General features: G+C 57.9%; 1 protein-coding gene across 1 annotated transcript in view; it reads right to left on the bottom strand.

Moving 5' to 3' along the window:
* Window positions 1-11463: 11463 nt before the first annotated feature.
* The window catches only part of C5 (complement C5), a 75030-nt gene continuing 69394 nt past the window's right edge, over window positions 11464-17099 (bottom strand). The window contains exons 40-41 of the mRNA XM_041761830.1: window positions 12460-12598; window positions 11464-11879 (exon numbers count right to left, since the gene is read on the bottom strand). Of these exons, the coding sequence (XP_041617764.1) occupies window positions 11738-11879; window positions 12460-12598 (281 nt within the window). The 3' untranslated portion in view covers window positions 11464-11737. The remainder of the gene's footprint in view (window positions 11880-12459; window positions 12599-17099) is intronic.

The raw sequence follows: 17099 nt of genomic DNA, 5'->3' as shown, positions 1-17099 counted from the left end.
AGAGAACAAGCAGGGGGAGCGCAGAGGGAGAGGGAGAAGCAGGCTCCCCACTGAGCAGGAAGCCGGACACGATGTGGGGCTGGACCCCAGGACCCTCAGATCATGACCTGAGCCCCCAGGGGCCCGTAGAGCAGAGAGTATTCATCCCTTCTAAGATGGAGAACAGAAAATTGGTGAAAACTGACAAAGCCCCGACAACGTGGTGCCAGGAGGAAGGGAGGTGTCTTCCTTCTCACCGCCCCCATCTGAAAACCTGCAGTGAAATGCCGGAGGATGTCCTTACATATTGGAGTGAGCACTGGACTAGGAGTCCGACTGCTGTTTGTTTTTCCTCAGCTCTAAGCCAGTAGTTTGGGGGAAGGAGGAGTTGGAAGATGAATGAATGAGTGCTCAAGTAATAGTCCATGAAACCACACTTGATTGATTTTTGGGGCAGAGGAGAATGACCGTACAGATCATAGGACGCGCGCGTGAGGGTTTTCAGACTTTGTGTTCACTGTAGGGCTGCACCTTCGCGGGTGCTGCGGCTCAGGCTGCGGTGGGCCGGGCGGAGGGGTCACTGCGGGCTGGGTCACTAGGGCTCGGGGCGGAGGCGGGATCCCACTGCAGCCTGCGGAAGCGTCCAGGTGGCCCCCGTGGAAATGGGAATGGAGCGGAGCGGACGCCTGCGTCCTCTGCGCAGCATCACTTCCAGTTTCCAGATGTGGCCGGGGTACAGGTGGCTGATGGGGGCTACCTGGCGGCGGAGCCCGCTCCCCTGCCCCTCAGCGCTCCACGTTTCTTCCACAAGAGCCAGGTGGCTGTCGTCTTGAGCGGGCGGAGTTAGCCACTGGGTGCACGCGGGGAAGGAGAGGTCTGTCCTGGGGCAGCGGGCGGACGGCCGGGTTGGCCACGCTGCCGGGACGTCTCCATGTGTTAGGCCGCAGGCCATGGCCGGGTCACGGCTGGGACCTGAGGCCGACAGGCCCGGGCCCATCACGGCCTCCTGGAGCCCCGGGGCGCCCCCGAGCGCAGTCCCGCCCCGAAGTGTGGGGCCCAGACGTGGCCCTTATACATACCGCGTGCTCCCAGCTTGGCCCCCGCGTTCCTTCTTTTCATTGCCGGCAGCTTCGTGTGTCGCAGCTTGTGTTGGTGGAAACAGCTGGGGGGCCCTGGGGGCTCCCCTTTGGGCTCTGGCTCTTGATGCCTGCTCGGGCCTTGATCTCGGGTGTGAGGAGGGAGCCCCGGGTCGGCTCCGCGCTCGGTGGGAAGTCGCCTGGAGGATTCTCTCTCCCGCCCCCTTCTCCTCCCGTTCATATTCTCTCTCTCTCTCTCTCTCAAATAAATAAATAAATAAATAAATAAATAAATCCATCTTCAAAACGGAACAGAGCAAGCCAGTTAGCGAGCAGCTTCCCTGGGAGCTTCACCCCGGTCTCTGATGGCTGCCGGTCCCGGGCCAGGAGGTCCGGTGAGACGGGGGCCACCGGCGGTCATCCAGGAGAGTCCGTCACACTGGCCTCTTCCGTCCGCATTCGGGGCGTCTCCGGGTACCTGCGCACAGGTGACCGCGGCCACAAGGTGAGCCTTGGCGCCAAATAGTCTCGTGAGAACGGCAGCCTGCGCCGCACGCCCTCTTTGCCCTACTTGGCGGTCATGATTTAAAATGTCCCATGTGGGGATCCCTGGGTGGCGCAGCGGTTTGGCGCCTGCCTTTGGCCCAGGGCGCGATCCTGGAGACCCGGGATTGAATCCCACATCGGGCTCCCGGTGCATGGAGCCTGCTTCTCCCTCTGCCTGTGTCTCTCTGCCTCTCTCTCTCTCTCTCTGTGACTATCATAAATAAATAAAAATTAAAAAAAAAAAAAAAAAAAAAAAAAAAAAATAAAATGTCCCATGTTTCCTTCTGTTAACCTCTATTTTGCTTCCTTTAAAAAAAAATCATTTTAAAAGATTGTATTTATTGATTAGAGAGAGAGAGAGCCAGCGCACAGGCAGGGGGAGCAGCGGAGGGAGAGGGAGAAGCAGGTCCCGCTGGGCAGGGAGGGCGCGGACTCCACCCTGGGACCCCGGGGTCACGCCCTGAGCCCCCCCCCAGGCGCCCCCACCTCCGGTCCTAATGCACCTGTAATGACTGGCCTGTTTACAAGGTTTTTTTCTTTCTGCCCCACTTGCCTTCTAGGGAATATAGGAAATTAGGTGACTTAAAGCCAGTGGAGCAGAGTTGGCGGCGCCCGCTCGTCGTTTCCCTGGCTTGGCACAGGCGCGGGCGTCGGCCCTGTTCAGGCCACCAGCCCGCAGGACACGATCCGTGAACACCTGCACCTAAGGGAAGCGTCCCTGCCGTCGCCTGTGCGTCGCCTTTCTTAGGGCTGAAGAGCCAGATGCGTCCTAACAAAACTAGGGAAGAAGTCGGGTTGCTCGTGGAAGGGCGTTTCTACGTCTGCTAATCTTCCGTCTCCACAATTTCTCAGATTTTAAGGTAAGGAACCGAGTGGCTCTAGAATCGTCGGCCTCAGAGATGTCCCTGGGCTTTCCCCATCAGCTTGGGACTGGCCGCTTTGCAACCACAACGGGGATTCCAGTTAATGGTAAAGGCGCCGATGACACTTGGGAATGGTGACGCGGTTGGGGCCCAGGAGCGCGAGCTCGTCGCCCTACCCTTCTCTTTGCCCTTTCTGTCACCTCTGTCCCCCGCCCGGAAGGACCGCTGTTACCCCGAGAAGTCCCTTCCTCGGTGCTCTCCCCGCCAGGTGGACCCCCGGGTCTCGAGGCCTTGCTCCGCTGCAGAACCGTTGCTCTCCGCGCACGCACGACCGGAGACAGGTGCCCGGGGCGACCGCGAACAGCTGGTGTCCGCGCAGCAGGCGGGGGCGCTGCCTGTGGCCTTCATCTTGCTCCGTCCCCAGGACTCAGCCTGAGAGAAAAACCCCGGGAGTGGGGAGCGCTTTGCTTCGGGATCGGAGCGGCGGGGGGTGGGGGGTTCCCTCTGTGACGGGGGTGCAGTCGGGGCAGGCCCCTGAGCCCTGGAGCCCTGGGCTGGAGGCAGGTGAACTCTCCCGCCCGTCTAGGGGCTGCGTCCCCCGGACCAGGACCCCCGTCACGGATGCTGGAAGCTTCCACCTGATGCCTCCTCTTTTTGGACTCCAGACTTTTCTTTTTAAGAGTGAGCAATGTGGAAGCCTCCTCTGAGGACTTGCTTCCAGAGCTCCAGCCAGTTGAGCGTCCAGCACAAGCCAAGACCTCAAGCGAGACGGTGGGGAGGGAGCAAGAGCGGGGCCAGGGCTGCAGCTCGCTGGCGTGGGGGGATGCCCTGCGGGGGGTGGGCTCTGTAAGGCTTCTCGCTTCTGACCTTACTTTACGAAAGTGAGGATGCGGGCCCGGGGGGCGGGGAATGAGCTGACCCCGAAAGTCGCAGGTCCGGAGGGGCTTCCTCTCGGCCCAGGGCCCACGATGTCTCTATGACACCCCGTCCCTTCTTGTCCCTGCGCCCACTTCTCCTGGGCTGCGTCTCCAGGCCTGGGAACAGGGCGTGCTCCTCTGTGTGGCCCCTTGTGCCCACCGGCCTGTGGTACAGAAAGGGGGCCTAGCAGATTCCTGCGACGCGGGACCGACGTGCGCTCTGGAGGGCTCGGGGGTAGTGGGAAGACAGGCCTACCTGCCACTCCTGCGGGCTCCCCACCGGCATTTCACCAAATACATTTTTAGCTTATACCGTGAGCCTCTTTGCCTCTTTTATTTTATCACTGATTTCTTTCTAAATTTTTTTTAAAATTTTTATTTATTTATGATAGTCACAGAGAGACAGAGAGAGAGGCAGAGACATAGCCAGAGGGAGAAACAGGCTCCATGCACCGGGAGCCTGATGTGGGATTCAATCCCGGGTCTCCAGGATTGTGCCCTGGGCCAAAGGCAAGCGCCAAACCACTGCGCCACCCAGGGATCCCCTTTATCAGTGATTTCTTTCTAAAAGTTCTCCTGCACACAAGCCGCAATCCCTACCCCAAGGGCTGCGGGCTCTACCGACTGAGCCAGCCACGCGCCCCCCTGGCTCCTTTTGAAAAGAACCACAGTCTACACATTCAGTGACACTTTTTTAAAAAAGATTTTACTTATTCGCCAGAGAGAGAGCGAGCGAGCGCACAAACAGCGGGGAGAGGGAGAGGCAGGGACCCCGCTGAGCAGGAGCCCACGTGGGACTCGATCCCGGACCCCGGGACCATGACCTGAGCTGAAGGCGGGCCCCTAGGTAACACCTCCTGAGAGGAGCAGCCTGAGTCCCTCGGGGGCTGTGATGGAGGCACGTCTGAAATGCAAAATCAAACAGACAAGGAAAGCCGCCCGGCCCCGTCCTCGGTGCATGTCTGGTGACCAGCGTCCAGCTGTGCAGCCGGAGCCTGGGGCAGGGCCCGTGTCCCCGCTGCCCCTCCAGTGACGGGACCGGGGCTGCGGACGGCGGGCCTGGCACCGGCCTGTCCCCATCCCGCTTCTCCTTCCACGGAGACCGTGTGTGCCCCCAGCCCCCCACCGCCGGGGCCCTCCGAGGACAGACCCACTGGGAAGGACACATCCTGGGAAGCAGGGACCCAGGAGGGCACACTCACGCACACGCGCGCCCACGGCCGCCTCGTCTAGGGGTCGGAGGGAAGCTGGCAATCTGGATTTGTAGGTGGAAGCTCTTGATTTTGAGAGCGCTCCGCGAGCCAGAAGGCAAAGCCGCTGAGTGGGTGTCTGTGGGCCGGGGCAGGTGACATGGGGCGGCTGGGCTTACCCTGCGGGGCACCGGGTGCACAGCACAGCCGGGGACAGGGACAGCATGGCTGGGGACAGGGCCACCATGGCCAGACACAGGGCCACCATGGCAGGGATGGCCACCACGGCAGGGACAAGGCCACCGCCCCTGCGCCCTCTGAGGACCTTCCCGCCGAGGCCCCAGCACGGTGCCCCCTAAGCCGGGCGCCCGTCCCAGCCCCTGTGCCTGCTCCCCCGCAGCCCTGCTTTGTCCGAGGGGCATTCCCCGCCCGGCCTCGCCCGAGCACTAGGTCCCGCAGGATGCACCCCCCCCACACCCGGGCACCCCCGCACCCCGCCGGCCTCGACCGGAGCCTTCACAGTTTCCTGGAACCGTCAGGGCGGCGGAGCTGTTTTCCTAACTCAGGAGACAACTCAGCAGTTTTGTTTTTCAGCGTCTGGGACTCATAAACCTGGAATCCTGTCTTCGTTTTTCCACTAGAATTTTCCTTGGCTGGGAGCCTGGCCCGGGCCCTCTGCCGGGCTCCGTCCTCCCCACCCAGGGCACGGCGGCTCTACAGACGGGGAGACTGAGTCAGGCGGTGGCAGCGGGGAGGCCGCCTCGGAGGAGCCCGAGGGAAGCCTTGCCCGGGAGCGGCGTCCAGGGCGGCCCGTGGCCTGTGCCCGCGCCCCTCGGCTCGTGGGCCTGGAGCAAGGGAGGCGGAGCGGAGCCTGGGCGGCCGGGCGGGTGGGCCAGCGGGCCGGGAGCTTCACTCCCTGGGCCGTGAGCCGTTAACTGGCCAGGAGGGAGAGCACGCAGGACCCCGGCCTTGCTTTCTCTTCCCGGAAAACCCTCGGCCTACCTGGCAGAGGCCTGCGCCTCCGGGAAGCAGTCCTGGCCTGATTCTCTTCCACGCTGATGTCGTCCCCGTCTGGCGGCCCGCGGGCCACTGTCCCCGCCGCGGTCAGAGCAGACGACCACCATTGCCTGCTGCCCCTGCGGGACCTGCAGCACTCCTCGCGTCTGCGTGGCCGGGCCCGGCGCCCCTGGGCTCTGCGCCCCACTTCCCGCACCCTCCTGTGGGTGCCCCCCTGTGCCCCCCCAGTCGCTCACACATCAGCATCACCGTGGGCTGCGCTCCCTCGAGTGTCTGCGTGGGCATCTCCGTCCCCTTACAAGGACACGGCCCCGTCGGAGTGAGGGCCGCCCCTGCTGCGGCCTTCCCTTGCCCTGACCGATTCCACCTGCGATCACCTTATTTCCCAAGCAGGTCACATTCTGCGGGGCTGGGGGGAGGCTCCTGGGGGGGCACAGCTCAAGCCATCAGGCCCTGCCTTCCCACTTGGCACATCTGTATCTCCTCCCACCTTCCCTGCGTGTCCTGGCACCTGTAGCCTAAGTCGGGGACTGAAGCATCCCCGATTTCCCCGCCCCCATTCCCTCCACACCCCTTGTCTTGCCTCCAAAATCTCTCCTGGGGCTGCCCGTGTCCCTGCTAGTTCAAGCCCCCATCACTTGGTGACACCAGCTGCAAGAGCTCAGTGGCCCCCGGCCTCCCTCACCTGCCTGGTCTCACACCCTCGCCTACACCCTCGCCTACGGAAGCACAGTGTTCTAGGGATCCGCCCCCCGCACCCCTGCCCCGCCCCCGAGTTAACTTCTGATCCCTCGATCCCTCCATCCCTCGGGTTCTTTGATGGGCCCCCTGTGTCCCGGACCACGGCCTTTCTCTGGAATGCCCTCTCCGACCCTCCTACAGCTGCTCCTTGTCAGGAGGCGAAGGTCAGCTTAAGATCATCTTATTGACCGACACTCGGAGACCCTCCGACCCCCTGGTCAGGAGCAGCCACCGGTTGTTCCCCACCACACACCCTGATTTTATTTCTCTGCAGAGAATTTTGTAAAGAGGTTATTTTTTCTCATTTCTGTAGGTATTTATTGCCTTTTGCCACAGTTACAATGTAGTTCCTCGGAGAGCAGGGGACCTTGTTTACCTTGGTCACACCATCTAGGACCGTGTCCGGCACACGGGAGGAATTCAATAAATATTTATTAAATGATTAATTAATCCTGCCCGGAAGATCTTTGTTTGTGAGCCCTACCCTGCTCCACCCCCCACCTCCGCCCTTTTGAAAATTTATTCTATTCATTTTTTTAAATAAAGATTTTACTTATTTATTCATTAGAGACACAGAGAGAGGCAGAGACACAGGCAGAGGGAGAAGCAGGCTCCATGCAGGGAGCCCGATGTGGGACTCGAACCCGGGACCCGGGATCACAACCTGAGCCTCAACCGCTGAACCCCCAGGCGCCCCTGGAAATTTGTTCTAAATAACCAACAGGAGGAACAGGGGACACACACCCACTTTGGGTCTTGACGCCTGTTGTCCAAGTGGCTTGCGAGGCTGTGAGGTCAGGTTTCATTTCTTAGGCGACCTTTGGAATCCCAGGGGCCGAGGGAGCGTCTGGCCTGGGGGGAGGGGGCGTGCGGTTAGAGACGCCGAACAGGCGGGTTAGAGCAGCTGCCACGGGGCTCAGGCGTCAGCGGCCTGGTCGGCCCGCCTGCTGTGCCAACGCGGTGTGGCCGCGGGAGCTGGGGCGACCGGGGAGCTCTTCCTGGGGTGAGGCCGAGTCCCGGAGGCCAGCTGGGAGGCAGGGAGGCTGTGCCAGCCGGGGACACAGAGGGGCTTGGGCCAGGATCGGCTCAGCACTGGAGCGCCTCCGCCTAGGTCAGGGGGTCGGAGCTTCAGGTGCGTCTCTGCAGAAGCTCCGGAAACGCAGGCCTGTCCTCGCGGCTGCACGCACAGCTGCTCGGCGCCCCCGGGTGCCCCGTCCAGGTCGGCCACAGGCGCTGACAACTCGGGACGCGTGGGCACCGCTGCGGGTCGGAGCCTGCATTCCTCGGGGGGGCCGCTGGCTTCCTGACGGCGGGAACCACCCCTGGGGCAGAACAGTCCAGAGTCCTGAATCCGGGCTCCACCACCTGGGGGCTCAGCGTTCCCGGGGAGGGGGGGGGCTCAGCCTCTCTGTTCCCCGGTTTACTCCTCTGTACCGTGGCAGTAGCGCCGCCTCACGGGGTTGCTAGTGCATTCAGTCACGGGTGGAAAAGACACGAGAGACGCCTAACACCTGGGCAGCGCTTGGCGGGCAAACGGGTCTCCCAGGTGCCGGGATGTGCCCTGGGCACGTCTGCCAGCGCCCTGCGAGGGTGGCCTGCGGTCCCTGCCGTGGCCTCGTGGGCCTCCGACCTCCCCACCACGTCCAGCTGCCCCCCCCCCATCCCCTGAAGGGTGGCCTGCTAGGGCCCCGCCTGGCTCCAGGCCTTGTCCACTGAGGACCAGCTCCAAGGCCCCGGGGCGGGGGGCAGGGCCTGGGCGCGGGGCCCGCGGGGTCAGCCGGGTACCCCTAGCCTGCCGGGCTCTCCCCAGAGAGCGCTTTAAAGTGTGCGTTTCTAGGCTTGGCTCAGAGCCTGTGCTCAGCAGGGCCAGGGTGAGGCCTGAGAACCTGCCTTTCTGTCTGTCTGTCTGTCTGTCTGTCCTTTTTTTCCTTTAAGATGTTACGTGTTTGATACAGAGAGAGCGAGTACAAGCGGGACAGCGGCAGGCAGAGGGCGGGAGAAGCAGGCTCTGCGCTGAGCAGGGCCCGACGCGGGGGACAGCGGACACGGCTCCTAACCCTGCAGCCCCCACCTGGCTGATGTCGCTGCTCCGTCTTCACAGGATCACAGTGAGGGGCTTGCTGACCTCAGGAGCATTGGGGAGGTCCCCGACCACGGCAGGTCCTACGTCCTCACCGTCTCGGTGCCCCGTGGTAGCACGTCCACCGCGTCCCGTGTCTCACACACACACACACACACACACACACTGCGGCCACCCCAGGGGCCGTTTTCATTCCCACGCTCAGCACATAAGGAAGGAGCGGCCTCCCGTCGGGCCCGGGCCCCGGGGAGTGGAGGGCACGCAGGGGAGGACACGCCAGATGCTGCTGCCAAGTGGTGGCCCTGGCTCCCCGGGGGCCCTCCTGGCCTGTGCCGTCGGCGGGGAGCTGGGCAGGGGGCTGATGAGAGGACCCAGGGCGCCCCATCGGGACCTGAACTGGAGTCAGGAGACGCCTAAGTGGCTGAGCCCTCGCCGCGCTCCCGGGCGCCTGAACCTCCCGAGCTGTGGGGCCCGTGGGAGGATGCCTGGTGTCCATCGGCACGTTCGCGTCCTTTGAGGGGGTGGGGGGCCTGCAGCGAGACTTCCTCAAGTTGTGCTTAAACTGTGCTGCGTCCTAATGTCGTGTGGAGGTCCTCGCTGCACCCCATGCCCACCCCAGTCAGGCCCTCACGGCCACTCCCTGCTGGCCGTGCCCTGTGAGCACAGCAAGGCCAGTGACTGCGCCGGAGCCCAGGGCGCAGGGGGCCCGATGGTGCGGGCGAGGGAAGGCGTGGCCCCTAAGCTCGGGCCCCGCTGCCCGCCTCCCCACTGAAGGTGCGCAGCGTGGCAGGGCCGCGGCCTGGGTGCAGGTGCTCCCCCGAAGGCTGCCTGCGTGGCCCTGCAGGTCACTCCCTACATGTGTCGCGGGGGTCCCGGCAGTGGGGCCACTAGCCTCCTGGCTTACAGGCGTGAGAGCGGAGGCTTCAGGAGGCAGAGCAGGTGCAGATGGCCGGGCGACCCCCCGGGCCCCCTGGAGCCACTGAGAGAGGATGTGGGTTTGTACAGGTGACACCGAGGCAGGGGGAGGCGGGCAGTGTCCCCGCAGGGCCTGTGTGGGGTGCACACGGAGCCTGTGGTGGGGGCCTGTGGGGAGGCGGCCGTGTCGGGAGGTGAGGCCGTGTTGGGGTGCGGGCCTGGCGGCAGAGGGGACCCGCAGGGCTCTCATCTCTCACTTCTGTCGCCCGTCCCTCCCCCAGGCCAGGTGTGTGGGAGCAGAGACGCCCATGGGGCCGGTGCCGAGCTGCACGTGGGGAGCGTCTGGCGGGGCTGCCCCGGGGCGGGTCCACGGGGACCTCTGCAGTACTGGCGGGGCGCACGGCTGTGCCCCATGTGGGCGACACGCCGGGCACATGAGCCTGCTGGGTGGCCCAGAGGTGACCGGGCTGCCGTTGAGGCCGTGCCATGGGGGGACACGGTGCCAGCACCAGACAGATGGGTCAGGACTGGGAACACGACTCTTTCAGCATCAGGTCTGAGCAGAAAATAGGACAAGAACGTCGCCTGAACCACGAGATGACCAGCCACCCCCTTCCTGGCCGAAGGCGCGGGGCTGCCGCTCCTCCACGCGGGACCTCAGAGGGTCAGTCCCCTCCCCTGCTGCCAGGCCGCATCCTGCCCGAGGCCACCAGGCCACCAGCACCCCGGCCCGGCCTGCGGGGCCACGTCTTCCTCACGCAGCAGAGAGGCCTTGAGCGTTCAGCCCGCGGTTCCCAGGCCGCAGGGACACAGGGCCTGTCACGGTCCCTGCGGGGCAAGGTCAAGCCTTGGGCGTGGGCCTTCCGCTGCGCATTCCCGGGGATGTTCCCCGTTGGGCGGCGCCAGCCGTGGGGGACAGCGCGGTGCAGCCTGGCCCCGGGGCCCCCAGGGGTGCCAGCACCCGGGCTGATGGGCCTGCGGGGAGGAGTGGGCGGTGGGGATGCTGCTGGATGGGCGGCGGCGCGGCCGTGGGGTCTGGCGGCTGTTTGGAAGCCCTGCCACGGGGGACCCACTGCGAAGGCTGCCCCAAGCTCGGACAGCGAGCGGCGTCCATGGGGACGTGGACCCCCCGCCCCCGGGGCAGAGTCCGGGCCGCGGGCTGCGCCTGCCGAGGGAGCTTCCACGGGAACAGGAACAGATCCGCACTCCCGGGGGCCGGAGACCTCGGCGCTGCTGCCAGGGCCCTGCACGCCTCAGCCGCTCCCCTGGCCGTGCGCGGCCTTGTCCTCGGTCGGTCGCCCTGACGGCCGGGCTGCTCCGCGGGTCACCTGGGGAGGCCTCCACTGCGTAAACCCAGCGAGAGGCTCCAGCCTGCACCCGCCTGGGTCTGAGGCCACCGTCGAGCGACGGGCGCGAGGTAACCGTGTGCAAGACGGGCCAGTGTGCCCAGAGCCGGACGGGCCGCTCTCAGGCCCGGCTGCGTTAAGCGGGCAACGGCGCCCTTCTCGGCCTCCCGTCCCCGTCCGTAAATCGGGCTCATGACAACCCCGCACCTCGGCGGAGGGGTCTTGACACATTGAGTGGGGCCCTACGTGAAGATTCCCTTGTGAGATCAAAGAGCTACCCCCAAAATGTCACTTAAAAATCAACGTCCTTACAAATTGGGTGGGCCCCGGAGACCTGGTTGGGGCCAGAACAGTCTCCCCGTTCCCACTCGGCCCCTCTCCTCCAGGTTGCTGCCTGCGGCCTGCCTTCCAGGGCGGCGATCCGTGGCCGGAGCAAGTCCCGGGGGCATGGCCAGGTGCTGGGGGGACCCGGGGGGGTCTCCACGAGGGTGAGGAGAGGGCACTGGAGGGCAGGGGCCTCCCACCGTCTGTTTGCTGAGGGCGTGACGCTAGGCCTCCCGGGTCTGCGCTGCGGCTCCGTCCACCCGTCCCGCCTCCTGGGGGGTTGAAGCGGCCCCAGCGTGAAATAACAGCCCCCTCCCCGGTTCTGCACATGGAAAGCAAGGTCAGGTTTTAATGATCCATTCTCTGTTCCTTGGTGTTTTCTTTCAAGCAAAGGCCATGTAATGGTAAGAAACCACACCTCAGTGGGGCTACTCTTGCGTCCCCAGCAAGCATTCCTGAGCGGCGGGTCTAGGAGGCTTCCAATTTTTATTGCATCTGGTGTCCGATAACCTTGGACGGAGGCTCTGTCTCCATGCCCCCCAAGGCCATGTTATTCCCGAAAGTTACAGCTCTTAAAATCATCCCCTAATAAAAGCAAGTGCCACTAATCCTAAGGAAAGCGAGCTTTCCCAATAAGACCAGCTGTGAATGGTTTTTGGGAAAAAGAGAAGAAAGGAAGGAAGGAAAGGGAGACCCTTCAGCAGCAGGAGCCCAGGGTGAGAACTGTGCATAGCTCAACTAGTTCAGGAGTTTTCACAGCCGTTTAGAAAGATGTCTTCGGCAAACTCTTCTAAATTGGCCAAGAACGCCGGGCAGGCTGGGCACGCGGCGTCCGCCGTAGGCCAGTATTCAATCCAGGTCGAGGAGTCCAAGGGGTAGATGTACCTGCCGAGAAAACGGACAAGGGAGCAGCGTGGCGGCGGCCGCGGGGAGAAGGCCCCGGAAGCCCCGGCTGTTGGGGCGGCTCAGGCCCCTCGCGGCCGCGTGGCCAGCCGGACTCTGCTCACCGCCCCCCCGGGGAGGACACCCCCAAACCCCAGGAAACTGCTTGGGGCTCCCACGATTGAAGGCAGGACGGTATCTGTTTCAAGCCCTATTTTTCAAAAAGAGACAATAAAATGCATAAACACTTCTGTCTTACAAACAGGACATGTCGTCTCAGGCCCTACAGAGGGGCGGATGTTGGGGGGTCGGATGAGCGCCCTCGAGGCGTCGTCAGACCCGGGCCCCAGGGTTCATCGATCAGTGAGCACTCAGCCGCCCTCTGCGTTTTGAGTGGTTCGTTGTCTTAAATTCGCGTGTTTCACTGCTTCTGGGCCTTGGATCAAGTGTGGATTCACACCATTGCATGTAGGCCCCTAGCTCGTGGTCTGCTGGTTGACAGCAGGACACAGCGGAAACACGTAATTAAGAATAAATGACGCCTGGTTTTGAAGGGAAGACCAGAGACTCCAATAGGACTTACCTGAAACTGAAATTGTGCTTTATCTGGAGGGCTTCTTTACCCATAATTAAGTAGCGTCTTCCTTTCTCCAGCTCAGCGTTCGCACACGTGGCCTTTTTAATGAAGGTGATTTCAGAGTCTTTCTGGGCAGCGGCCTCACCTGGGAGACACAAGGGGACGATCACGTGCATGTCACGACGCCGTGAGCACAAGCGCCTCAACAACTCCAGTTCCCCCGCTGGCGACGGAGGGGTCTAAGTCGATGCCGAGCGGCTGCCGGAGGGTGGCAGCGTCCCTACGGTTACGGCTCTGGGATCTGGAACCAGGCTCGCTGCCCTTTGCTGGCTGTGGGGCCCTGGACGGGCGAAGGCTCAGACCTCGCATCTGGAAGGTGGGAACGACGCTACAGCCCACCCCGTACAGGTCCCGTAGGGGGCCGTGAACGTGGGAGGAGGGCCTAGGCCCGAGGAGCGCGCCCGAAGCACTTCTTCCCGTAGAACCGGGAACTGCGAGACCTTCTCTACGGTTGAACATTAATCCCCAAATGTCACACAACAAGATGAAAAGGTTATTTGGTTGCTGGCAATGACCGGCTTTGTAGACAGGCGAGGGGTGTGTGAAAGGACGTGGAGGACTTGAAAGAGGGGAACTCTGGGACCCCCAGGGGAGGAACCCAGGAGGAGTCGGGACGCAGGTCCCTTACGGGGCACGCATCCCCTCCCCTGCGGCCGGGCTGCCCTGCACCCGGGTGCATCTGCACCTCGCAAGGTCGCCAGCAGACACCCCTGGATGTTCTTCGTGGTAAACCGCTGTCTCTCCCTTCCTCCCACCGTACCTGGATTTCTGTCACAATGTTGGCGTCTACGCGGCTGTGTCTTCAGCGAGGCTGGGAACTCCCTGGGGCGGGGCCTGGGCCTGAGTCATTGCTATAGACTCGGACCTGGGGGTGAGCTGTTTAACTCGGACAGAGTCATCCGAATCATTAAATCCTGAAAAACTTCGGAACCTAGACGTAGTAGTGACTGCATATACGGTGAACCTCGAGTGTGCACGCCTTGGCTCCAGCCGATGTTTCTCCCCCAGTGACCGTGAGGACATGACTTCCCCAGGCAGCAGGACCTAAGCTGCATCCCCAGCGCTGTTTACCAGCTCGGCCCCGTCAGGGTAGCAGTGTCGCTGCTGGGGCCTTACTATTATTTTCAAAAGCCTTTTGCTGTGGAAATCTGCGGCCTACTCAGAAGAGGGACTAGGTAACTAACCTCAGCTTCTACCGTCACGGACCTTTTCCCATTTACATCTTTACTCTGAGCCCCCTGTGTTTTAGGGGGAACATCAGCTCATCATTCTTTTTTTTAAATTTATTTATTTTTTATTTTATTTTTGCTCATCATTATTCTTGAACTGCATGGTTGCCCTCTGCTCTGGATAGTTTAGTTTTTAGTTTGGCTTGTTGTTCGTGTGCAGCAATTCTTGGGTAAGTGCCAAATAGGTGGTGTTCTGATATTTACGTAAATTTAAGATTTATATATATTAAAAAGTGAACACCCAGAATGAAGAGATAATAAAGTATGCAAAAATCTCTTAACATTTCCTTTTAAACGTCATAAATATGAATCTTCCAGACAGACAGGAGGACAAAGAAGAAATGATACTGATGAAAAAAAAAAAAACAAACTACAGCTTGGAAATCATCTGATACTGTGCAATATTCCAGAACAACCTGGAGTGTCTTCTGATACTATGCAAGAATTGGTACAACATAAGACAAATAATTTGTATTTCCAGAATGAAGAGCACTTGATTATTTCAGTAAAGATAGGAATGGCTTATTCTCCCTTAGAATGTGAGAGCTGGTTGCAAACGGTGCTTCCCACCCTGTGAGAAGATCAGAGTGCTAACCACCTGTTTTCATCAGAGCGACAATCATGGTTCAGATTTTAAAAAAAAAATGTGATCATCAATGAGAAAAAAATAGAATAACATCACAAATCGATTTCATACAGTGAAACATTTGAAATAATAAAAACCAGAAAAGCATTCTTTTTTATCAGAGTATTGATCAAGCAAATAGATTTGGAAAGCATGTGTTAGAAGCTAACTCTAGTCTATGGCTAAAAATGTTCAAGCATTTTCATACTTGAAACACTTGAAAGAATTTCAAAGGAGAAGAAAATCAGTATAAACATAAAGGTACAGTGTAGACTTGCGGTCCTACTGACTGCAAAAGTTCTATCTACTGAAATGAGAACACAACTTTTTGGAAAATATAAGTAAGGTGACAAAATTTCAATCGTTCTTGAGAAATCGACTACTTAATATAAAAAGTGATAAAAGTCACATAAAATTTAAAAATGGAAACTTTGATGATAACTTATTGGGTTTTATTGATTTCAAGGTACTGGAAGCAACAACAGAGCAACATATCAAACTGTCTGAGAGAAAAGGAGTCAATGAGGAATATTTATGTGAACACCTTATTGGTGCAAATAGAATGTTAGAGGAAAGCTAGGCTTCAGCAAAAATTCTGAAATTCCCAGCTGTTCCATTTGGCATCAACTGAATTCCCTACCAAGCAGGTACCAAGTGTCTCTAGACACTACATAGATGCGAGCCAAGCAAAAACTCACCTTACATATTATCTTCATAAATTTAGTGTCTCCTACGACATACCTAATACGACACTAGGCCAAAGTAAGTCAAAATAGGAAAATCTTTAAACATTGCAATAATGAAAACTGGAAAAATATTGGGATTTTGACAGGCAGCTGGTAGTGCTAGCATCACAAAGGCAGTTTGGAAATTCTACCAAGCCCGGGCTCACTTTGATAGATGCTGTGGGATAGGAGCAAATATTTAGAAAGTGGATTGATATGTGTTGGACACATATAGTCTAGTCGAGCAGTTATGTCAATACCATCTTCAGATATTCAAGAAAATATATTTCAGCTTTAATAAGCTCAGAGATTAGAGAAAGAATAATGGAATTGTATAAAAAACAAAGGAAACTGAAATTGGAGCAAGAGCTGTTATAAAATCAAGCATGATTATAAACTTGGTGTAAAACCAAATAAAATCAATTTAAGGGAAAAGCTAGTTATACGAAAATGTTTTTGTTTTAGTGACAAAAGTAAAAAAAAAATACAATGAACTTCTAAGTTTAAAAAAAAAATTTGTGAATCCTAAAACTGCATCTAAGGTGTTTGTAAAATTCTCAGGGTTGAAGAGGAATAAAAATTAAGAAAGGAAATCCTCAAATTTCAAAAATTCAGTAGATTGTTCAGTAGTAGTAGTAGTAGATTCATCATTAGCTGGTAATGGAGCTACATTATCTGTTAATTATTATTCACTGATAATAATAAATAATATAATAATTATGATGATGATGACGATAATAATACATTAAAAATGTCAGACAGGGTCCGAAGGACTAGAAACATTTCTAATGTAATTACTACCAATTTAGCAGAAGCTGAGAGAGACTTGGGGACCACGAACAATATTGTTGCTGTTAGGAGAAATTGCTTATTGAGATTCTGCGTCGTGTAAAGACTATCAATTGAATAAAGATGTAATTGGAAAAGTTTGATGCGGTTCCTCACTGTCAAATCAAAGCTCAGACGGGGCAGTCCTGTACTGAGTCAAACAAAATAAGAACCGACAATTTTCAAAAATAAGAAAACTTATTTGGAATCCTTAGAATGCTTTAAGGAATCCTTTGTGTGACCATTTATATAATTTGACAAGTAGTTGTGAAATACTTATAGTTCAGTTTAATTAGAGAATAAAAAGGAACATAGTTTACAGTGTTTTCTATGTTATTTTCCACATGGATTCATTTCACTGTATTGATTATTAAAAGCCTCATTGACCCTCACCTGGCGTCCAACCCGCCGCTCTGTGCTTCACAGATGCTCCGACCTGGTTTCCCTGCTTCTACTCTGATCCCTCCCACAGGGAAGCCAGGATGGTCTTTCAAAACCATAAACAGATCATGTCACCTGCCTGCCTCAAACCTTGTATTAAATAGCTTCCCCTTGGACTTCTAGAATAAAATCCGAATTTCTTGCCATGCCTTATAGACCCCTGGGGGGCCCAGCTTCTGCCCATGTCTCAGCTTCATCTCATACCAGTGTCTCCCGGTCTCGGTCACCCAGGGGCTCCTTCAGCTCCTGATGGTGCCAGGTCACCTGCTGTCTCGGGGCCTTTGCATGTTTGGTTTCCTCTCCACCCCATCCCTTTAAAAATGGTTAACTCCTGGGACCCCCGGGGGGCCCACGGTGGAGCAGCTGCCTTCGGCCCAGGCCGTCACCCCGGGTCCCGGGATCGAGTCCCTGCAGGGAGCCTGCTTCTCCCTCCGCCTGTGTCTCTGCCTCTCTCTCTCTCTCTGTGTCTCTCATGAACCAATAAAATCTAAAAAAAAGAAAATGGCTAACTCTAATGCCACCCCTAAAGGACGCTGAAATCGCACTGCAGGAGTTTCTCACATGAGTGAATGACGTCTTAGATGTCTACCTGTTACGATTGATAAAGGTTTAGTTTGTTTGTTCCTATTCTTTTTTTGTTTGAATGTGTCTCCTTGAACAGAATATTGATTTTTTCTTTTATTTTTTAAAAGATTTTACTTATTTATTCATGAGAGGCACAGAGAGAGGCAGAGACAG

The sequence above is a fragment of the Vulpes lagopus genome, chromosome 7, assembly GCF_018345385.1.
Source record: "Vulpes lagopus strain Blue_001 chromosome 7, ASM1834538v1, whole genome shotgun sequence".
NCBI lineage: Eukaryota > Metazoa > Chordata > Mammalia > Carnivora > Canidae > Vulpes > Vulpes lagopus.
The sequence above is the reverse complement of the archived record's forward strand: the minus strand, read 5'-3'. Positions and strand labels throughout refer to the sequence as shown.